General features: G+C 32.7%; 2 protein-coding genes across 6 annotated transcripts; both read left to right on the top strand.

Moving 5' to 3' along the window:
- The first annotated feature begins 759 nt into the window (after positions 1-759).
- Positions 760-3,210, top strand: LOC125871691 (uncharacterized). Its single transcript, XM_049552340.1, has one exon. It carries the CDS (start codon positions 1,006-1,008, stop codon positions 2,971-2,973), a length of 1,968 nt encoding a protein of 655 aa, XP_049408297.1. The 5' UTR covers positions 760-1,005; the 3' UTR covers positions 2,974-3,210.
- Positions 3,211-8,621: 5,411 nt separating this feature from the next.
- Positions 8,622-14,031, top strand: LOC125871647 (65-kDa microtubule-associated protein 3). Of its 5 annotated transcripts, none has more exons than XM_049552301.1 (13): positions 8,622-8,724; positions 9,746-9,833; positions 9,939-10,145; positions 10,251-10,493; positions 10,779-10,988; positions 11,065-11,220; positions 11,362-11,521; positions 11,725-11,876; positions 11,958-12,045; positions 12,350-12,423; positions 12,514-12,588; positions 12,675-12,894; positions 13,056-14,031. In XM_049552301.1, the coding sequence occupies exons 2-13, from the start codon at positions 9,762-9,764 to the stop codon at positions 13,658-13,660; spliced, it is 2,262 nt and encodes a 753-aa protein (XP_049408258.1). In that variant the 5' UTR covers positions 8,622-8,724; positions 9,746-9,761; the 3' UTR covers positions 13,661-14,031. The 5 variants fall into 5 exon arrangements, with proteins under 5 accessions (XP_049408258.1, XP_049408274.1, XP_049408251.1 ...); XM_049552317.1 differs by having other exon boundaries at positions 8,623-8,724; positions 12,669-12,834; XM_049552294.1 differs by having other exon boundaries at positions 8,624-8,719; positions 12,669-12,894.
- Positions 14,032-24,637: the final 10,606 nt, after the last annotated feature.

Here is a 24,637-nt window from a genome sequence, read left to right on the forward strand (position 1 = left end):
AATCGAAAAGTAAGACAACGCTTAACTACCAATTACTTTTCTACCATATGCTACCTCCATATCTTTCTATATAAGGTCATGTCCTCATAAAGATGAAGATGTGTCATGCCATTACTAGTCATCATCTCTCCCTAATACTTCTTCGATCTAAATATTCCTTTCATTGTATCCATTATATTCATCCTCTCACACTTTCTCACTTGGGTATTTATGTACCTGCTCTTCACATGTTCAAATCGTGTCAGCCCCACTTTTCTCATCTTGTCCACCACAAAAGTCTTTCCTACCTTGATGTCAATATACCATTCTCAACACTCATTTTAATTATAAACTACTAAGTTAACCAGGCGAAATTACAAATGTACAAGTTTAAACTTTTGTTGGTGACATTTTATCTTATCTCAGGACATGATAATTGTACGTTTCTTTCTCCTACTCTTATATCACTTGAAGAATTATTCTTAATTCTCTCTGCATAACACATAACAGACTGTTGAAAAAGAATCGACTATCTTTATTATGTTGACTCTTAAAAATCTTCCCCAATATGATTCATGTCAGGTGAGAAAATGAAATTAAAAACCTAGATTAATCAAACATTTGTTTCAACAAGGGGATAAACACAAAGATCACAAAAACTAAAGAAAACCACCAAAACAAGAAGATAAACAGTAGAGAAATTGAAGGCAATATACACAATATAAAAGGGGCAAAGAGGCGCAAACCTTAGAAACATTCAAAACTCACAAACAACAAAAGGGAGTGCATGTTTGACATGAGTCAAAGACTTGAAGTTCCACATAGTCCGTCACTTTCCTCTATGTTCTTTTCTCTTTCCCACTACCACTGAATCGGTATTTCAAGTTTCAACAGAAGAAAACCGTGCGGAGAAATCAAGAATGTGAGGAAACTTACTTGTGTCAGCAAAACGCCTCCCTGCCCCTTCGATTTCTCCGAGAGACAAAAAAAAAACGCTTTTTTCAGATACCCATTTTGCAGAAAGCTATGAATCCTAGCAAAGTTGAAGAAGAAGATATGTTCCATCATCACTTGGACCCGCATCATCAAATCTTGGATCAATCTCAGCCGTCAATTCTACCGGAGGAGGAAGAAGAACCCTTTTTTTCTGATATCGGATTCTTCCGGGACGACGACGACGATGATACCAGTCATACTTCATCTGATCCCGATCAACATCAGTACCATCACCAGCAGCTAATTCAGTCGCTGCCCCAATTGGAGCAGCAAAACGACATCGTTTCTGCAAACCCTAACCCTAACCCTGATTTGGGTTTGGGAAAGGGCGACAAAAATAAGGCGGAGAAACGTCATCGGCATACCGTGTCTGTGGCGAATATAAGTCCAGAAGCTCACATTTCATCTCAATTCTACACTTTCAATAAGGAATCTCATGCCCTGATGATACGCTGCCTTCTCGCGGGCCGTGTGGCGACACCGGAGGAAATTCGATCTGTGACGCCGTCGTCGGTGCTTCAAAGCTGGCGTTTGGTGTGGAAGGACCGGAATGAGGATACGGCATACCTCACGGCGTGGAAGCGGATCCAGGACAAGCTTATCGCGAATATCGACCCTTTGAATGGTAATGAATTACTGTGTTTCAAGAATAATTCCAGTCAATTCGTTTCCCATGTTGATCAATGGCATGATATAGTCACAAGTTTTCACTGTGATGCGGACTTAAAACACTTGGGACTGAAAGAAACTGTAGAAAGAATTAAACAGGTGTGGACTGTAGGTGCTAAATTTTATGGAATACCTGAGAGTTATATTAGGGTATGTGTTGAGGTTTGCCCCGTGTGCTCAGAGTCTGCGCCACGTACTAAGAGACGTAGGTTTGAGTATACTGAATCATTTGAAGTACCCGCAAAGGAAGTGCCTGTTAGATTACAACAATTGGCCACAAAGTATAAAGTGGCCTTGTGTATTAGGCAGAAATATGTAAGGTATAAACCATTTATAGCTGAGGTTAAAGATTACGCGTGTCATCGAGCTGGAGAGCCTGCATCCTCGAAGAAATCGAGGATTTTAAAAAGAGAGCCTTACACGTCAAAACGGTGTGGGTGTGGGTTTCGTATCAGGGCGATAGTTCCAATATCAAATTATAATGAGAAGGATAAGTCCTTTGTCTATCTGGAGGAAGGGACAGCAGTCTTTAAGTTGTATGCAGTGCACTCGGGGCATGAACCTGGTGCTTCTGATGGGAATGCGAGAATAATGCATCGAGTAGTTGGGCATAAAGGAGGGGTTTTGATGGATCAGGAAACAGTGTATGGGATGGGTGATGAAGCAGAAAATGAAGATTTTGGGTTCCTTGGAAAGGATAGTGGAGATCTGCAACATTCGATTTTGCAGCAAATGCAGGAAGCAAGGAATGAGATTGCTCTACTTGAGGGCCAGATCGGGAAAGTTCCTCATGAGTTGTTGTGCTCAGTGTCTCGTGAATTGTTTGATTTTTCGAATAAGCTTAGGAATGTGAGAGAATATGGATCAAAGTCAGTTGGGTTGCTCTCAGATAAGCCGACCTCGGATGATCTATTGGTCGGGGAAAATGATTTGGCAGATTGGGGTGTTCATGATCATCGCATTTATGAGGATGGCAAGGATGCAGAGCTTATTGAGGAAGATGAAGACAGCTTTGGGAGAACACTCGGGGAGGTTGCATCTTGGGATCAGATAAGGTCAGATTGTAGGAATGAGAAGGATCTGCTGGGTGAGTCTTGTAAATCAGAGAAACCATTGGAGTGCAGCGAATTTGATCAGAAGGGCATTCTTGACTGTGGGAATTCTAAATTGACCAAGCCCTTAAGGCATGATGAGAGTATAGATACAGATGTAGGCTTCGTTGTTGAGAACTTCTACCCAGAGAACCCTAAATGGTTTGATTCATCCTGTGAACTGGACTCTGGCACAGATTGTGTTGACAGTGGATTCAAGCCCGGGGAGATTGTTTAGAGATCTTACAGCTGGTGACCCACTCTAACTTAATCATAGTCCTCCTTGTTCCATTTTTCATACTATAATGTTAGACGTGGGTTGTATATTTGTGTAGACAAAAGGTTGAAACATCTGGCAGCCTCTTTGTTGTCTTTGCTGTTGTAATTCTGTAAAGTTCAGCCCATGAGCTTCTTTGCACATACATTAGATAGTTATTTGACTTGTCATAAATTTTCAAAACTTAAACTTGCTTGCCACTTGCCATATCTGAGTTAGTGATTACCTTTTACTATCTTGCATTTATCGTATATGCTGCTGCCTGAAATATTGATTTTACTTCTCAGATGCTAACCAAAGAAATGAGGACAGTGATAATCTGAATTTTCAAATAACGACCAAGATTGACTAAACCTGTTTCTATTAGCTGTATTAATTTAGGAATTAGGATAAGATGAACTCTTAAGCAAAATTTCAGCTTGTGTTTATAGAAGAATGTAATATCAAGCATTTGTGATATGTCCATGTGTGCGATATTTATATTATGCTATTAGCAATTGGTGGGTAGTATCCGAAGGAAAAGCCTAGAAGACCATAAGTTGGAATTAATCCTAAAGATTGCTTAAAATCTAGTGAAACATAAGGGATCTTGTGAATTAATAGTGACCAATTGTATGTGGAGAATATGGGAGAAGATTTGTATTGATTATATTGATAAATATGAACATCATGACTCATAAGCCATCCCACTGTAAAACCAGTTTTTGTTGATACCTCCTTCTCTTTTTCTTCTTCCACGACTAGAGCTTGTAGATTAACAAAATTGTTCGAGAATGTGGAAAGAATTTCAAGTTTTTTATTTGTTTTTATTTTTTCCTTTTTTGATGGTGGCAAAAGCTTCTAGTTGGAGATGACAATTTGAAACTCTATGGAAACTCAGCTTTTTTGGACAATTGAGGAGTAAGTGTTGATGTACCAATGTTGGATTATATTTTTGGCTTCTGATTGAGGTTGAACAGAGATACATGGCATGATTCTATTCAATAGTAGTTTGAAATCATCATGTAAATAGATTTCCTTAATACATACTCTTGAGGATATATCAACAAGCTTTGACCAAAATAATTTGACTAGCTAATCAACTCATCTTGATGTGGAAAAAGAATAAAGAAGACAAGGATAAAAATCTAGCTTAATTCACGATTTGTTTCGGTCAAGTTCTATTTTAACCTGTTTGCTCTAAAATCTAAGTCCTATTGCAGAAACAAGGGAAATTTTGGAGAAGATGAGACTGTATGATGTTCATTCAACACATATAATTGTGTATCCTGATCCCATATGATCCTGTTATGTTATGATGCAATAATAATAGGTATATGTGAACCTCGTTGATATTTGGATAATCAGTAAAACTTATCCAATTTAAGTCAGAACTTTATTTTCTTGAAAGATGAGTCTCAATCTAAATACAGTGTATTTATAATTGTGTTACTTATTTGAATTCCAGATACATTGATATGATGAAGAGACATGTTTTTGACTATTTACTAAATCACCAGGACTTTTCTAGGAAAGTTTTGGCAAAATTAAATGCAGTCAATCTCTAAATTTTACACACATTCTTGGAATTGCTTTAAAGCAATTAATAATTCCAAATCTATTATGCATCCCTGATGTGAGAGCAATCTGTGCATATATGATTTGTCAAACAACTGTAATAAGTTGTGATGGTGTTGTTGAAATTTTGTTGCTATAGAGATTTTTATGGTTTGCTTGTAATTAAATTCTTTCCAGTCAACTCTTGAATTAGTTCCCTGATTTGCTATTTGTTGAAAATGGAAATGGCAGTTCTTACTAAAATTGTTTATGCTTAAGATAAACATAATCAATGTGTTCATTCTATTGACCATAAGTTGCTAAGTTTAGCCTCAATTTCTGAAAGCAGTTATGAGGATTGAGGTGAGGACCTCTTAAGCTGCTAGCAAACATTGGAAAAGTGTGAAGGTTTATTGTTTAAGGACTAGTTTGTGGCATATATCTTAAATTGGACATACAATTGATGAATAGAAAGCTTATGGAACTTGTCATTGTCTGTAATTTTCAGTTCAACCATAAAAGCTATCCTCACATATACCTGTAATTGTTTCTTCATTTTTCTTAATTGCGTTAACATCTGGGAATGAAAATGATGGGCAACAAATTGAAGTTCTTTTAATATTTCCTTGAATGTGTGTTGGCACCTCCCCTTTACATAGAAAGAGCTTATGCAAGTTTTTCTGTCATTACTTTCCTTTTTCCTTTTCTATTTGAATTGTTGCTATAACTACACTTTGGTCGTAGAAGAATCATGTATGTGTATGTCTAAAGAAGGCTGATGTCTGCTCCTGCTTTTATTAAGGATAAAATTCACGTCTTGATCGTTATTCCTTGTTACGTCATCCCTTATTACCCCTGAGGTCTTTACCCACTTATCCACAATTTTGTTACTCCTGCTCCACATATGCACATATCTGAATTCTCTTAAGTTAATACATTTGTCCTCTTGACAAAAACGTGAGTGGAAGGCTTATTATCATTAACCCATGGAGCTTCTTTGGATCTCAAGGTCCTTCATCAACAAGTATTTCTATCTTCTTTTTAACTGTACTTCTGTCACTCTTAAAAGTAATTGTGATGTAGTTGACAAGTTAAACATTTAACTCATAAAATTGGAATCAAAATAAATGCTTCTTCATATATCTGCTCTTCTTTTTTTCAAGTTATGGCTCATCCTGTTTATTAGGTTTTTCATGTAACTAATAGGGTAGGTTTTGGTATCCTAAGCTTAGAATAGATCACCCATTATGGATCTTGGAAATTGGACAGACTAGTTTTTCTGGCTCTGGGTTATTAGAAATGTATGAGATGATGTTCAAGAGAGTTTTATGGCTAGTTCCTGTATGAGAACCATCACAAACGGACTGCAGGAACATCTATAGCACAATGTTGGCAGGCTGCTATTTTGATGAATACAAGCTTTTGAAATATGGCTTGAGTGGTGTAAAGGTTTTGGTGAGTAAAACTTAAGATTCAGTAAGTTAATTATTTGCAGATTATTGCTCTTTATGTTCTTACTTAACATACTGCGGCTTGATCATCTTTTATGTTTGCATTATTTGCTTCATTTGGTTATTTCTTTTTGGTGAAAATTTACACATTGGGAAATGCTCTTTGTTACTCCACTGGTGTTGCCTATGTTATTATTTAGAGATGTTCATTAGTGAAGTGCAGATGACGGTTTTCTAGTCCTAAAAAATGAAAACAATGCTTTCTTATCTTCTGGTTTGCGTGCATAGTACCGTATCCTTGTCTTCTTGTGCTCAAGACAGAAGGCATATTCCGCAGAAAATACTTCCGGTTTATTGTTTAATGAACTGCTTGGCATTCCTCTGTACATTTTGTGATAGAGTGTTCTGCTGTGATGCTTTCAATCATTTTGTTAAATTTCTGCATTTATTTTCTCATTACGTCCTTTTTGGGCAGCTAAGATCTTTATTTTTGAAAGGAAGTTTGAAGGTCTAGTGGAGAAGAATTTGTAGCCCCATGCTTTCTCTTTTATTTTCATTTTACATAAATAAAATGGAAGGATAAAATTTTACTGTTGGGAGTGGCATGTTCAGAAGCATAGGATTGACTCTCTGAATGTCTTTTGGATGGACAAAATCCCCCTCTGGCCAATTCCTGCTGATTATGGGACTTGGTCCAGTTCACCCCTATAAAGCTTGCCATTCTTATTGAATCTTTAAACCCCAAAGTACCTCAACTATTCTGTGAGTTTCAAATTTCAGTTATGTCAGCACATTTTATGTATGAAAATTAAACAACAATTACAATTGCTGTTGGATGCTTTTTCTCTCTTTTATATGCTTCATATGGGATGTGAATTCTAAAATACAAGCTTTATGAGCAACTGGTTATGTTGTGTCAAAATCCAAGCTTTTTGCCACTTTGGGGTTCCCTCAAGATTGGTGGCAACTTAGGTTGTAAATTCAGGCACTAACAATCCAATCAGTTGATCCATGTGAAGAAGTGTAGTGGAACTCCAATTAATATGCAAAGCCATGTCAACTTCATCCCACTTCAGCTCAGTCAGTGGTCACCTGATCTCAAGCATCCGTGAGGAGAGCAGCAACACTTGATGCCTCCTTTCTCAAATTGGGACCTTGAGGGGATCAGAACAAGCTAGTCCTCTTCCTATGCACATTTGCTGTTACATTTTACTATCCTCCGTTTTCCCATTTATGTATATGTGTACAGGTTGCCTCGTATGGTAGTTTGGAATGCTTTGTTTGGCGAAAAAGCACAAGTAGAGATGACTAGTGTGAACCATTTTGAGAGGACTGTCTCAGACAGATTTGCTTGATAGTAGGTGCCAAAGCAGTCATTTTGAAGCCATTCTCTGTTAGGGTTGTTTTCGGTTGACAGCACCTATATAGCACAGAGTTGGTAGTTTAGTTGATATGTAAACATGAGTTTCAAGAGGGTAAGTTAACTTTTAAGTTTTCAGCCAATATTGTTTCTTGAGATTCTTTGTAATTGCAATCATATTTCTTTTGGACTGTTGTCACCAAAGCTTCCTCAAGTGTGAATCATAATTGGTTGTAGTTATTTTGCTATGGTCCATTGCACTATCTGGAATATTTTTGGTATCCGACATCCTTGCAGCGTTCTACCTTTGAGGTAGGAGTAAGGTCTGCATACACTTTATTCTGCTATACCCTACTTTATGGAATTACACTGGGTATGTTGTTATTGTGGTTGACATCCTTGCGTTTTTTCGCCTGATTATTTCCATGCGACGGAATAGAATGGAGAGATGTCTAATCGGGTCTTCCAAAATGCCCACTTTCTTCAAGTGTACTGTATTATTATTATTTTTGCCATTACACCCTATGGCTAAAATAAAACTTCCTGTTTGTCGATCACAATCTTAATCGAATAATTACATATTCACAATCTTAATCGAATAATTAATCAAATTAGCAGCCCATTATCGCAACAAACTCAAAAATAGCCGTACTTTTTTATCAATTACATATAGTAGTCGATCTATATAATTAGTATTGATCGACTTTAAGTTTAACGAGTGAAAGATCATATGAAATCGATTTGGATACGAAAGAATATTTGATGATCTTTATTATTTAAGGATGGTTTTATAGCAAAACCCTCTAAATTATTACCAAGTTTACTTGTTTCATACGTTACTTAATCTATAATTTTCAAAAGTTCGTAAACCCCTGACTTGATAAATACTAGCAAATTGTTTGTTAACCACTCACTTAGAGTGGTATGGTATGTGGTGGTGATTTTGAATAAAAAGAGAAATAATGTTTTCTAGCATGGAATAAAGAATATATAAGACCCCTGAGCGAAAATTGGATGGGTGGAAGGTTAAAATAACCCGAAGCACCATCATACAAAAATTTCATGCTTTAACTATCAAATATTTTTGTTAACCATATCTTTTGAAGATTGACATAAAAAAGATTAAATGGAGATGAAGTTTGAAATTCAAAAACAGTGATTATGAAACGGCCTATAAAGAGGAGATAAAGGCGCATACGTTTGCTTTACAAAACAAAAGCTAACGTTTTCTTTCCCTCCTTCTCTCACTCAAACCCAATTCTCCATTTCACATTATCATAACAATAATTTCACTTGGGTTGAGCAAATTTGCCGGAAATTGAAGACAGTTTTCTCGTAATTACGGCTGATCAAGATTCTAGTAAGGTTTTGTTTACTCGAATAATTTCTTTGTATTTTACATGAAAATTGGTGCTCTGTTTTCTCAATTCAGTATCTGTAGAAACAATCAACTAGGACTTAGACAAATGATCCAATATCACATCCATGGACTATTTTGTTGCTACATTTAACTGGGTGGGGTTTAGTGCTTCTTGAATTCACTTTCCACTAGACGGAAATTTGTTCTCAATTTTACAAATAAAAGGGGTTTTCAAGTTGAAAGCTGTTATTTCTAAACGAAATGTATTATATTTTCTTTAACTTAGGGCTTGGCTTTTCGTGAATCTTTTGAGTTGGTGGGGGTCTATCGAAAACAACCTCTCTACCTTCTTGAAGTAGGGTTAAGGTCCCACTTGTGGAATTACACTAGATGTATTGTTGTTGTTGCTTGACATTTCTTGAATGGTTAATAAGTAATGGTTCATGCAGCAAAAGAGTTTTAGATATTCAAGATTTTTACTTTTTGGTTAGGGGGACGATCAAGATGTTTGTCTGTTAGCACGCACCCAAAGAAATAGGGTTCTAGTTTCTAATGGCAATTAATTCATCTTTCTTGGAATTTTATATATGAGAATCTTCACATTTTGGACTAGAAACTAGACATGGCTTAAAAGGCCTTTTTCTTTCTTGCTGCATCTTTTTAAATGCATAAAATTTGTTATTGAGGTATAGTTGATTCATTGAATAGATAAATTCTGTTACGATATATGTTTTAATTGCTTAACAAAGTAAATATCAAAAATCATTTGAGAGATTCTGTCCAAGAGGTGCTAAAAGATCATCATAACTTTTGAAACAATGAAAAAAAGGTAGTTCGTTTCATTGTTCGTGCTTTGTTTTCACTTTAAGGTTGAAGGGTGATAAATCCGCAAATACTTCAACGTTTTATTCTAAATTTAGCTGGGACTTTCCTATGTAGCTCATCTAAATTCAATCTCATTGCTTCTGGCTTGCCTCTAGCTAGTCTTATAGCTTTTCCTTTTACCATCTCTTTCTCTTTCTCAAGGTGTTAATGCTTCAACATGAATAACAGCCAAAGTGAGAAGCCTTTGCATATGGAAACAACTTGTGGCTCTCTTCTCTCTGAGATGCAGGTTTGCTCGAACTAGGCTCTTCAATTGTTATTAAGAAACACAAGACTTACATTGTGTTCTGAGAGTGTACTCTTTTTTTGTATGTTACCTTGTATTTTGGATCAGAGAATATGGGATGAGATGGGAGAGCCAGATATCGAAAGGGATAAGATGCTTTTCGAGCTTCAACAAGAGTGTCTGGAGGCATATAGAAGAAAAGTGAATCAGGCAAGGCGTTGCCGGGAGCAACTGCAGCAAATTATCGCTGACTCTGAAGCAGAAATTGCAAAGATATGTGCAGCACTAGGAGAACAATCATCATATGCTAGGCAGGTTAGAGACAAACAAAAATTTCTCCTTTGGAGCATTCAGTAAAACTTTATGATCTTTTGCTTGGTATGTAGAACTTTTTCAACATTTAGCCTCCTTACATAGCAGAGTTCCAGAAGTTTGAAGGAAGAGCTTGAGGCCGTTAAGCCTAAGTTAGAAGAGATGAAGAGGAGAAAAGGAGAGAGGAAGAACCATTTTGCGGCTGTTGTCAATCAGATACAGACTTTCTCGAAAGAGCTCTGTTTACACTTCCAAGAGAATGCACAAATGAGTGCAATTGATGAGAATGATTTGTCTGTCAAAAGATTAGAAGAAATGCAGAATTATTTGCTTGCTTTGCAAAAAGAGAAGGTTATTTCTGTTTCTTCTCTTTACTTGCTTCAATCTCTGCATGTTTTAGCTCACGATTGCTGCCTTGAATAAAAATGTTACAAAAGTTCCAACTTTTGCAAAATGAGTGCGGTAAACTGTCACTTCACAGACACATCAGAACTGCTTAGAATAGAGGAAAAAACAAACAGGCGTATCATTCCACTATAATGTTGCAGAGTTTCATACTAATTGGAAATATTTCCTCTGCAATAAAGAATTACAAGAGTTACTGTTTGTCTAATAGAATCTCGTAAACATTTTCAGAGTGACCGCCTGAAGCTGCTGGTTGACAACTTGACAACTATCAATTCGTTATGTGTGGTGCTTGGGGTTGATTACAAACAAACTATTGCTGAGGTTGATCCAACCTTAGATGATTCTCGTGTCTTGAAAAACATAAGCAAAGATATGATCTTTAAGCTTTCTGCTATGATCAACAGATTGGAAGAGCTCAAGAAACAAAGATTGCTTAGGGTTAGTATAAATGTCAATTAATTGTTCCAAACCACGTTTTTGTCCCTCTACTAATGTTGTTCTTCTTGTTGTTTAGCTTCAAGATCTTGCAACTACCCTGATTGAGCTGTGGAGCTTGATGGATACACCACTAGAGGAGCAACAGAAATTTTATGATTTTACAAGGCACATAGCAGCTTCAGAAAATGAAATAAATGAGCCTAATGTTTTGTCTGCCGACAGTCTTCAACATGTATAAAATACATAAACTAAATTCTCTCCAATTATTATTTTAGGCTGTTAATTTCTAGCAGAAATTGAGAGCTCTCTAGGATAGTTGTGATGCTTTCATAGCAGTAATGAAAATTATTGCGATTCTATAATACTTATGCAGGCAGAGGCAGAAGTGTTGAGATTGCAGGCAATGAAATCAACAAAAATGAAAGAGGTTCTTCTGAGAAAGAGGCTGGAGTTGGAGGAAATCTGTAGGAAAGCACATTTGGTTATTGAAACACAAAATTCAGTCGACTTTTCTGTTGAAGCTATAGAATCTGGTAACTTTTTCCTGTCATGAATCAGTCATCAAGGTTGCACGTAGCTACTTCTAACCAAATGCATTCTAACTAAATCATTTCTGTGATAATTTATGGATTATTGTATGCTTAAGCAAATTGATTTCTTAAAAGAAATTTATTTAGTTTCCAATATGCGTGAATCTTTTGTTGTATTTCTCAAGTAGTAATGCTATAATTTGTAGGCGCAATTGATCCGTCATATCTGCTTGAGCAAATCGAGGTGCAGATTTCCAAGGTTAAAGAGGAAACTTTTAGTAGGAGAGAGATTCTTGAAAAGTTGGAGAAGTGGTTGGCTGCATGTGATGAGGAGTGTTGGTTGGAGGAATACAACAGGGTTGGACGCTATGTTCTGTTTTTCGACCTTTTTCCTGTATGTTCTGCACCATACTTCTGTTTCTAATATGTTTTATTTTAGGATGAAAATCGTTACCATGGTGGAAAAGGTACACACCGTAATTTGAAGCGAGCTGAGAAAGCTCGAGTTCTTTTCAACAAAATCCCTGGTATGGAACCTATTTTCTGTTCCCCGTGTCTCCCATCATTAAAAATTGATTTTGCTAATACAAATAACCTGCCTAGATTTTGATATTACTCTTCTTTGAGTTAGCTTACTGCATAACTAGTGTACTCTAAGAATACAGATACCAGAAAGTAAGAGTTAAATCATATGTGTGGTTTCTGAAAATTTGTTATGCAAATCAATTATAGTTTATCATGAACAAATCACCTACATTGTCGCATGTCTGTTTAGTGTGCCAATTAAACTTGATCAGTTCAACAAGAATCTTAAAATTGACTTTGTGGCAGCTATGGTGGAGACATTGAGATTGAGAGCTAGCGTTTGGCAGAAAGAAAGAGGACATGAATTCTTGTATGATGGTGTAAGCACCTAACTCGACTTTGTTACAGCAATATTAAGCAAGACTAACGCTCTTGTATTGTTTACTTATGCCTTCAGTTTTGCTTGCCAGGTAGCCATTCTTTATATGCTTGAGCAGTATTGTGTTCTAAAGCAGCAGAGGGAGCTTGAGCGTCAGAGACTGAGGGTATGGATTTTCTATTTTATTACACATGAAATGACTTCTCTGAGTATTAGTTGTTTACAAGATACTTTTTTTTATTCAAGGACCAGAAGAAGCTTCAGGGACAGTTGATGGTGGAGCAAGAAGCACTTTTTGGTTCAATACCTAGTCCTTCAAAGAGTGCAAAGAAGAATTTTAGACCATCAATGGGAGGTTTGACCAATAAGAGACTATCGCTTGGAGGATCAATGCTTCAAACCCCATATGCTGGTAAAGCTGCACCATCCTCTCGACTGTCTAGTTCGTTGAAACAGCAAACTCCCCAAAGTGGTAGGCTTGTGATCCTGTCCTCTAGTGTATCTGAATTTACTCTTCCCCCAAAAATTGTTGTATACTCATTTCTAAGTCTACATGTTTATTGAGCTTTTTAGGCTTGTAAGTTGGACCGCGCTATTGATATTCAAATTGTCTAACTTGAATTTTTGTTGTAGGCAGAAGAGGTAGTATCTTGGCACCAAGAAAGCATCAAGGAAGCCTCTATCCCCCTTATACACCTAGAGCTGAATCAGTGCAGACAAGAAAGGCCCTTTTAAATCCACCTAGAACTGAATCAGCACAGATAAGGAAGGGCCCGTTAAATCCACCTAAACCTGCAACAACACAGACAAGGAAGCCTCTTTCTCCCTTATCGTCATTGTTATCATCAAATGCGAGCACCATCAATATTCAGAATCAGACCCTAAAGAGCGGGATGGTCCAGGAAGCACTGTATTTGAACAAATCACCAGTTATGACTCCAACCAAGATTACCTCTGCTGAACGAAGACTCGAGGAAACAGTGTCTTTGAACAAAACTCCAATTATGACTCCAACAAAGATTGCCTCTGCTGTTGAAGGAAGTATTACCCCAAAAACATTGCCCATTCCAATGCCAGCAACTCCTTCCTCAGTTTCCACTGCCATGCAGACTGCAATGACCCCAGCCAGTCGTCATGTTTCTGTGTGTGCTGATAATATCGAGTACTCATTCGAGGAGAGAAGAGCTGGTTACGTTCCATTGTCACATGCCAAGGTCATTACCAAATGCTTGATTTAGCAGTACTACTAGTATCAATGGATTTTCTTGATGCTAGTTAGTAGTAAAAGCACTATATTCATCTGGTTTTATAGCCAATGCCTTCTCCTTTTTCGCATACGATAGACTCAACTAGGTTCGACTCTTCCTCGAACCCTGCACATAATGGGAGCTTTGTGCACTGAGCTACATTTTTTCTTTAGTCAGTTGTATACATGCAAGGTGTGAGAGATGTGCTGTTTTATTTGTTTTGATGATGTGGTGGTGTGAATTGAACCAATGTTCTCAGTAAGAGTCCTCCAAGTCCAAAGAATATTGGGATTAGCTTTTCCAACAGTCAAAGCTACTTTTGAGAGAATCTTTTTTGCTGGTAAGTCTATGTGAATATTGAATTGCTTCAATTGTTAACTAAAATAAGGAACTATGAAACATATTCTAAGTCAAGGTCAAGTATCTTTTGATTCAAGCTTGTCCGGTTCACCAACTTTTTTTTTTTAAAAAAAAGATAGCCAAATGACAATTTAATTTGAACTTTCCATTTTATATTAATGAAAAGTTTTTATAGTCTCATAAATGTTATATATATATATATATGAGACGTATTCAATTTAATGAGTTTAGATATAAATTGAAATCGAAAGAATTGAAAGGTGTTAAATGAATACATTCTTGCGAGTTGTGACTTAGTTCAACTCTGATATGGATAAACGGTTTTCTAGTCTTTTATGAAAATAAAAAAAGTAGTTTTATGAAGAAAAATTAATTTAACACTTAAGAGATGCAGACCGATAATTTTCTTATGTTCTAATTGTAAAAGTGCAAAATATCATATTTTATATGAATTTCTTTGCCTAATTTATTTATTTATTCCTACCGCCCAAAAAAAGGTGAAAATAACAATAATTTAAGCTTTTGACTAACGGAGGAAGGAGACTCAAATTTCAGCAACTTATCAAAAGTGGGCCATGACTGCCCCAAAAAGCCTCGTCGGTCCCACCAGTGCCCTTTTCCCTTTTGATTTTTTCATCCCTCAGTATCTTAATTGGATTTTGCATAGCTCCTCTGATTGCATAAATAAATAATTGGAACAATTTGATAAAACAGTCATCTGTTTGAATTAATGTGGAAATACCATTGAATACCCCTCACTTATGCTGTTTATTAGTTAGCTCATTCAAATATTTTGGTATACATGGCAGAGATATGCCAAAGAAAAACAGTGAGAGGTGATTAGATAGAATATGATGTGATTAGACGTGATATGACGGTTGATAGAAAGTATAGATGTCAATTTTTTTAAATAAATGGATTATGGGATACGGAAAATATATTTGGCAGGACACATTTTTGGCAGGAATTGACACGAACAGTTAATTTCAGGTAATGTTGTAATTTCTGAGAAATGGGAAGGGTGATTGGGTAAATTCATTTATTTCTTGTACCCAAAGTAAAGTACCCTCAAAAGTAAAACTCCTAAAAGAAAAGTCTTAAACCACTAGATGGTTTCAAGAAATTATACTGTTGAAAAAAAAATTCCTTCCCAATAAAATACACTGCCCAAGAAGCATTTATGGTAGTTTATTCTTCCAATTTTTTTATCTTTCATTGTTATTTATTCTTTCATTATTCTTCCTTTTCAATATCACTTGTTTTTAAAGGGGGAAATAAGGTATATTCATTAAATTTTAAAAATATTCTTTAAAGTAATATTTATTAATTTATTGATTAATTAATACCTCTACAAAATAATAATAATAATAATAGTTTACAATTTCAATAATTATATTCCATGTTGAGAATAACATTACTAATTTTCATGAAATTCAAAACATTTAATGAATTCATTATTTTCTAGTTAAATTTTTTTTTAATAATATTTTCATAAGAGTATTAATTGTAGGGATAAAGTAAGAAAAAAATTTAACTAATTTTATTTTAATTTAATGAATAAACAAGTAATTTAATATATATATATATATATATAAAAAAAACTAACTAACAGAATTAATATGGAATGGAGAAAGTATTGAATTGCGACATAAAAGAAATTTGGGAGCAAATTCCTTAGATAATTATCCATGTTTGGAAATTTGTCTTGTAATCACTTTTGTTTCTTTTAGGACCACAATATTACCGAGTTATTCCTATTTTCCTCAAAATATAAACCTCATTCCTAATGAAATGTCATGCCATGTTATTATTATTTTTAACAATAGAATAAAAACATTTACCTCGCTCTTGAATTTTATAAAAACTAACAAAATTTAAAATTAACTAATATTTATTATTTATATGTAAATATTTTAAAAAGTTATTATCTTATTTAGTCGAGTACGTTAATTTAATATTGTTAGTACAATTTTTTTTGTTCTGATATATATTTATAAAAGATGATGTGACACCTCTCTAAGGCCATCATTCATATTTATCTATTTTTTCTCCTTTATTTTTGATATTTTTCTTTATTTTCCCCTATTTTCTTAATTAAAGTAGAATAATTGAATGTAATTAAGAGAGGAGAATGCATGATTGAAATTTGGAGTGACTTCTCAACTCTTCATTAATTAATATAATAACTTATACACAATAAATTAGTATGATTGTTAAAAATCCAAATTCATTAATTTTTTTATTCAATTTTTTGACCTTTTTCTTATTTTTTTTCTATTTGTATAATTTATTAGAAAATCTAAAACTATTTCTTGTGATTCATTTAAACAACAAAAGTTGATGTCAATTTTCATGAAATAGTTCCCACGTAACTATAGATATTAAGCACTATTTTCTCTCTTCTTTATTCCATATTTACTCGTAGTAATATTCATAACTTATACTTTTCATATTCATAACTCTTAAATATTTAATTTAAAATTTAAAACACTTTATGGTATTCCCATCATTTTATCTTTATAAATGTGATCATTCTATTATTTATATTTGAAGTAGTGATATATATATTAAATCTTGAAGAAAAAAATTATATTATATTTATGTTTAAATCTTGAAGAATAAAATTCTTCAATGAAGATCGGCTTGTGAAATGAATACCGATAACGATAAGGGTTCGAAGAATTATGAATTGATGAATTGATTTATTGAATTCATATTTTTTTTTATGATGGAAGTGGTAAAAATGATGCTTGTATTTATTACTTTCTCCTTTATTTATTTGTTTATTTATTTATTGTATATATTCTTGATATCTTTTAGCTTGATTTTTACATTATTCATGTAATTGTTGTTATTAAGAGCATGTATAAGGTAGTTAAATTTATGCTCAAGTTATTTGATATTTTTTTCGTCGAGAATTTCTTTGTGCCCGTTTTCTTATTATAAAATGATAAATATAACTTCTAATAATTTAAGTTTTTCTAATTTAATATATTTATAAATAATAACTACTCACACCCTTTAATTTAAGTCTTGATAATTTCATAACTTACGAGTATAGTTATAACTCCTGAGTGGCATAAAAAACAATACGAGAATCTAAATCGCACCACGAAGGTCGTTGTGAAAACCCTATTCTATGTTAATTGGAAGACACTGGACGTTGGTCCTAAGAAGTTGGTTGGATCGAAGTAGTACATTATACATCTGCTCGCCAGCAACAAAGGGGGTATCGATTCCCCTTATACGCGGTTTATGCTTGTAGCTACCCCCGGGGAATACGTGTAATAGCCCCACGGGGAACCCCGCCCGAAAGCGGGAATCTCTTTTAATTTGTATCTGCAATTGGTCTTTCATGTAGCTAGACCGCATCGAGGATGTTCAACCGATCTCTTACAAGGGTGTAGGGCAGTCTCGTATGGGATTTGCATATCGCTTTCATCTTGAAAATTTCATAACATCTTGGAAGATTCACAAGGAGATCAAGACATCGACTACATCGTCTTTCTCAAAATACTCTAGCAAGGGTGAATTGATCAAGATAAGTTGTCCCTCGAGTTTAAATTATTTTTTCTTTTTTTATATAATTATTTTTTTATTTGACATGATGGGAATATAAATATCATAAATATCATACATAAAACAGGACCATATTAACAATTGTTTATATTTCTTGAGTTTTATATTATTATAATTAAATAATTTATTTTGAATTGATGAATTAATTTATTGAATTCATATTTATTTGATAATGGAAATTGTAAAAGTGATGCTTGTATTGTATTACTTGCTCCTTTATTTATTTATTGTATGTTTTCTTGAAGGAAGACTTAGAAGAATATTTTTTGAAGCATAGTTTGGAATTAGTTTTACTAGAGATTTTTTTTCTTTGACTTGTAATATATAGTAACTTAAGTAACACATATTGACAACATTACTCATTTAGTCCTCTATGATCCTACTTTTTATTGTAAAACATAATTAATATAACTATCTTATTTCAATCAAAAGAATTATGAGAATAAGTTATATTTTATTTTTCTCTCAAAGAAAATTAAAGATGAAATAAATTATTATATGACATCATTGCTTATTCTTATGCATATGTAACAATTTATTTTTGTAGCTATTCTTTTCTTGCTTGAAGTGTATTTAGAAGTTTTCTTTTCATTTTTTATTACTTTTGTGAATATAATAATGTAGATTATTATTTTTTATGTCTTAGCTATATAATTATAAAAATCTATGCCTATATATTATTTAATTGTGGTCTTTGATGAGGTTGTAACATGACACATCTTTTATGTAATCAATTTATTTATCCTTTTTCTTATTTTTGTCATTTTTACCCATTATATTTTTCAGTCATTTATTTATTTTTACAAATAAAATCAATGTACAACGATTAATGTACTTAATGGCATAATAATATTATATATTAAAGTCATGATAACTCATGTCTCTTATCTTCTTTATAACTTCTACTCTTAAATAGTATTGATAACTCCTATTTGTTTCATTCGTATATAATTTTTAAAAATATTTCTTTAATATATAAATAGTAAACAAATGTGATGAAAAAGACGTAACGTGGAAGTTCAAAAAGAATAATTAATATCAAAATTGGTGTTATCATAAATGATCGAGTACTCAAAATTAAAGATAGATAAGATTTAAACAAAAAAAATGTATTGTTTTCAACTTAATACATAGATTGTTGTTTCAATATGACCTCTAAATTGTTTGTTCTACCATATGCATATAAAGTCTATTTAGCATATTGAAAAAACATATCATGTTTCATATGAAGGCAAAAAATTACATTGTCTTTTATGTCACTGCTTGAATATAAATATTCCATACTACTTCATTATAATTAAAAATTAGCAATCCATAGAATTATTTTCTTATAAATGATAAATAAATTAATTTATTAATTTTCTTTACAACCGCGCGAAGCACGAATAGTTTCACTAGCACCCACCATCCCAAAAAAAATTTAAAAAATTGTATTTTTTAAAAATATTTTTCATTTTATTCTTATATATATATTTAAAATTCGTGATGAATTAGCAAGCTTGTCAGAATAAGCAAGGATGATGCAATATGGGATACAACAACTAAATACTGAACAAGCTGAAAACATGAGTGAATTTTTACTCTTGTGTGAACATTTGGACACTTGTCCAAAAAGGAATTCAAATCCTAAAAGGAATAATACTCCCAACAAAGTGGCAGGAGATATCCCACTAGCACTTAGTGCCCAAAACATCTCAACGGTAAGCACGGATATGCCGACTCCCAAGTCAACAGACGAAGGAAAAAGCCACGCAATGATTGATGCTTCTACTTCGAAAGAAGGAAAAAGCACATTTTCAGCAATAGCTGAAAAAATATCACTGGGAAACTAGAAAGTAGTACTAACAAGGTTCCATCAGGAGCAAAAGTTTTTTCTTCTTTTCAGGTTGGCAAACAACACCCAAATGAGGAAGAATTTCTTGCCTTCAAAAAATATATTTACAACCTCCGAGAAGAAAGCGAAGAAACATTTGGTGTTTTAGGAACAACCAGCTTGTTTTCAAGAATATCAATATTTTCAAATGGATCAACGGGTTTTACAATTCAATTATTTGAATTTGGATATTTAGATCGGGTGTATGCAAAACCAGGTCTACAAGAATTATCCCAATTACCAACACATCCGTTTAATTCAGTTAAAAACTATGCATAAGGAGATGACGTTTATTGCAGATTCTTCAGCATTTCTATGGAAAGTAAAGATTTACAAGAATACTATCCAACAATCAACTACATATATCAATCAACCTGTAGCTTTTTGCTTTTATCATCTATGGATTCCTTCACTGTTTGCATTTTTTCATATATCTTGTTCAACAGGATTTGCGTCCGATTGTCCATATTGAACATTTCTGAAGATAAAATCTGCAAGAAAATTGTCATTGCCTTTAATATATTCAATTTTAATGAAATAAAAAGATAGCAACACCTGCCATCGATGCAATCTTCTGTACTAGAGTTCAGAAGGAAGCTTGTTAAATATTAATTCCGACACTTGTGTATTGTCAGTTCTAATAACAAATTGTTTTGGTAAAAGGAAAGTAGAAAATTTACTAATTCCTACAATGGCCAACAATTCTTTTTCATTTGTTGAATATCTTGTTTCTGCTTCATTGAAGGTACCGCTTGTGTATCTGCGAATTTCGTTTAAATCGATTTGCAATAATGCTCCCCAATGATAATCTGATACGTTAGTTTATAATACCAAATTGTCGCTATCTTCTGGTAGTCTAAGTTTTGGTAATTTAGCACTTTTTTTTAATTGTTTAATACATTGAGTGTCTTCTTCTGTCCATCCAAGTCTGTTGGATTTTCTTATTAATTTTTGCAGTATATTCCTTTTTTTTGCTAGATCTGGAATACACTCTCCTGCATAATAAAGGCATCCTAAAAAAAATTGTATTTTCTGTTTTGTTGTTAATTTATCAGGAAATTCTACAATCTTTTTTGAGATGTGTGATTGGAGTTCTATTCCATTTTTTGAAATAATCATTCCTAAGAATTCTATTTCATTTTTGTTTATTTCTGTCTTCTTTAGGCTTAGAACAATCCCATTTTTTAAACAAATTTCTGAAAATTCTTTCAGATGTTTTAAATGTTCTTCATAAGTTTTAGAACATATTAACATGTCATTAATATAGACGATTAAAAATTCTTTTTCAGAAAATATTTTATCCATTTTCCTTTGGAATATTTGTGGGGCATTTTTTAACCCAAAGGACATAACTATCCATTCATAGTGTCCGTTAGGAGTGCTAAAGTCAGTCAATTGTATGGAGTTTTATTTGCCAAAATCCACTTTTGCAGTCAAATTTTGAGAAATAGGTTTTTCCTTTTGCAAGGTTAATTAGATTATTTTATTTGGGATAAAATATCCATCAAATATGCAATTTTTATTTAGCTCTTTGTAATTTATAACCATACGAGTTTTTCCTCTTTTTATTTCAGCATGGTTTCTTACCATAAATGTTGGGCTACTATGAGGGTTTTTACTCATTCTTATCAGCTTTAGATTTAGTAATTCTTTAATTTGAATTTTAGATTCAATTTTATCGTCTTCGTTGTAGAACATGGGTTTAACTCTAATTATAATGCTAGGGTCTTTTAATATTAAAGTTGTCCTTTCATGATTTTTTTTCCATTTCTCTAATGGGTTTTCTCCATATAATTTTTGTAAATTTTCTTTAATTTTTTCAAGATTAAGACATTTACAAGAGAATTTTCTTAGGTTTTCTAAGTATCTCTTTTTATAATTCTCGTTATCCATTACAATACTATAAGGATCTTGTTTTCTTGGGACTTTGATGAAATGTCCGCAAGGAGTTTTAAGGCTATCATATATAATGTATGATGATAATCTTGAAATTGTTGTAAAAAATCATTTCCTAATAATAAATATGTTTCTAATTTATCATAGGCAAATAATTTATTTATAGAAATAATTTTTTATCCCAAAATTATTTCTACTTTTTCCTTAAGACTGTGATAGTCTTTCTTTGTTACCAGTTATTTCAATCATTGATATGTTATTTTTATTTGTATCACAATTTTTTATTAAAAAAGGTTTTGCTAAACTAGCTTCAGATCCATTGTCTATCCGACAACAGGTTGTTATTCTAGTATCATAGAAGGTGATTTCTATGAAAACAGATACTTCTAAAGATGTTTCTTTAGGCATTTAAATCTTTGGTATCAAACAAGTTTCATTTTTGTAAATCATTTCTATCCCATTTTTTCCTATACTATAGTCTTCTAGACTATTTAGGAATAAATTTTCTAGGATGAGATTTTGATCACTTTCGTGATTTGTAATATAACATGGAACTGTTATTCTTATTGTATCTAGTTGTATAGGTAAATCTACCATATTTTTACAACTAAAATTGTTACCTTCAAAGGTTTTATAGGTATATTGAGTTCCTTCGTAGATGGGCAATCCATCTATTAGAATTCCTTTTACATGATTAGTTGTTGCTCCTGTGTGTATTAATATTTCTTGATGCTTCCATTCTATTCCATTAAAGATTCTTCCTATAATTCTAGTAATATTAGAAATTTCTAAAATTCTTCTAGGATACCTATTAGATATATTTTTTCTGATGGAATTTCTTTCATAGTCTATAGATAGTCTAGGATTGTTACTAGAGCTTCCTATTTCTTGTGTCTTTCCAAACTGGATTTCATATTCTTCTGGAATTTGAGCTTGTTGAATTTCTGCTTCCACAATTCTTGTTATTCATGTGCATTCTTGATCAATTTCGATCATTTCTTTATTCTTATATACCTTTTCATAATTAGAGTTTGTAACCGTATATAATGCTTGATAGTAGATACTCATTATATGGTTACCTGGTTTAAAAAGATCTTTTCGTTTGATCTGGAAATGTAAACTTAATGCATCATTAAAATCAGCATTTTTAAGTGAAATACAATACCTTGGGTAGTATGTAAATAAGAGTTTGGTGTAGGCTAGGTTTCCCTCGACTATACCATGATTTCCTTCTCTTGCATTTATAAGCCTTTCGTCTGAAAGATTAATGACTATAGGACAGTTTATTCCTTCTTTAAAAGTTGATTTTACCAATATTTGAATGCCACCTAAATGGACATAGTTCATTTTTTTCCTTTTCTTTTCAGGAATCTTTCTAAGGATCTAATCGATCATTGGTTTGGTTAATAGGTTTAATTTATGTTTTCCTGTTGTTTGAGTAATTTCTATAACCTTCTATATTTCTTGATATTCATGATAGTAAATTTTGTTTCTTGCAAATATTCTTTGCATTTTATTTAATAGGTTATCTTCTGTCTTGAGATTTAATTTTAATCTTTGGATTTTTCTAAATATTTCTCCATCAATGGTGCTTTTAGGGCGTATCCCCTCTGATCTTCTTCAGTTTCTAAAATTTGAACTAAATTTTCTTCTTCTTTTTCAAATTCCATATTCATTTATTCAGATTCCTCTGAACTAGTTGAATATTCTTCATATAATTTTTCAAAGAAGTCCTCACTTCCTATTGATTTTACTGATTCTAAATCAGAATCAATATCTATCCTATCTATTTTTGAGATTTTTACTCTTTTCTTGTTACATTCGTAACTTTTATGTCCTTCTTCACCACATTGTAACATTTACATTTTTCTGTTGGTTTTGTTTGCTTGAAATTGTTTTTCTTTTTATAATACCTTCTTTTAGGTATATAATTTTGTTTAGAAACATTTTTTCTTTTGATTAGGCTTTTCTTAATCTTTTTTCTTCTTTTGTAGGATTTGTCTTTGCATCCCCATTGGGTTGCTGCATTAGTATCTAGGTAATAAATTTGTGTATTTATTCTTTTAGTTTTTCTTTGTATGTTATGCGCCATACATAGTTGACCAAGTCAATTTTTTTAAGGAACGATATTCTTTGTCCAAGAGTATCTCCTTTAATGATTTCCTTGTCGTATTCTTCTCTAAAATATCTGGCCCAAAATCCAGGTAATTTCTGGTAGTACTTTTCTAAATATGGTTGCATTTCTATACTGCTATCAAATACTTTGTAGTAATATTCTTTGAATTCACAAGTGTATTCTTGGATATAACTCATTTTGCAGATTTGTAATTTTTCCAATTGTTCTTTTGCAATTGTCCTCATTTTTTCTCTATTTTCTGTGGTACTTCCTTCACCACCTAAAAATTCATTTGTTATATATTGTATTAAATTTTTTTGTACTAAATTTTTTATTCCTTCTTGGAGGGATTTTTTAAATCCATCTAAGATATTGTTTTTGATGATTTCTTTTGCATTATCTGTTAATCCTGTGTGCCAATTGCTTACTTTTTCTGTAAAGGTATTTATCATAATGATGTATTTTTCTTCATCTGTATAATTTATTCCTTTTCCCAATAGAGTTAAAGAAATATATTTTGAGACCATAGATTTAAGTCTATTTCTGGTTCTCGTTTACAATTTAAATCTAAGAATTGTGTTGTTCCTACATATCCTGTTGGGAGTCTGTTAGGCATGAAATGAGTTTTATTGCTATTATGATACTGTTTCATGAAGTCTTTATTCTTTTTTGCTTTTTGAGCAAAATTGCTTTCTTTTTCTTCTAGTTGGAATTCTTCTATTGTGGATTTTGATTCATCACCTTCTTCAAATTTTCCTTGGAGTCCTCCTATTTCCCCTTTGTTCATTAAAACTTTTATATTTTGTTCTGAAAGATCTAAGTCTTCCATTGCATAAACTAGTTCATCTAGTTCATTCATTATTAGTTTTTTCTTCGATTTTTGAAATTTCTTTTTCTTTTTCCAACTTTATTTCTAGAATTTCTTCTCTAATTTGCTCTATTTCTTTGTTATTTTGATTTTCTAAGAAGTCATTAATGAGCTTTTCATCTAAACTTCCTTTTTGATACGAATTTTTACTTGCAAACCTTTTTGCTAAGAGTTCATTTATATATTTTTGACTTACTTTTTTGTCAAATTTTTCTGTTTTTTCTATTATATTTGTAATTCTTCCTGGTATATTTTCTTTAAGAGATATTATCTCTA

This window comes from Solanum stenotomum, chromosome 1, assembly GCF_019186545.1.
Source record: "Solanum stenotomum isolate F172 chromosome 1, ASM1918654v1, whole genome shotgun sequence".
Classification (NCBI taxonomy): Eukaryota; Viridiplantae; Streptophyta; class Magnoliopsida; order Solanales; family Solanaceae; genus Solanum; species Solanum stenotomum.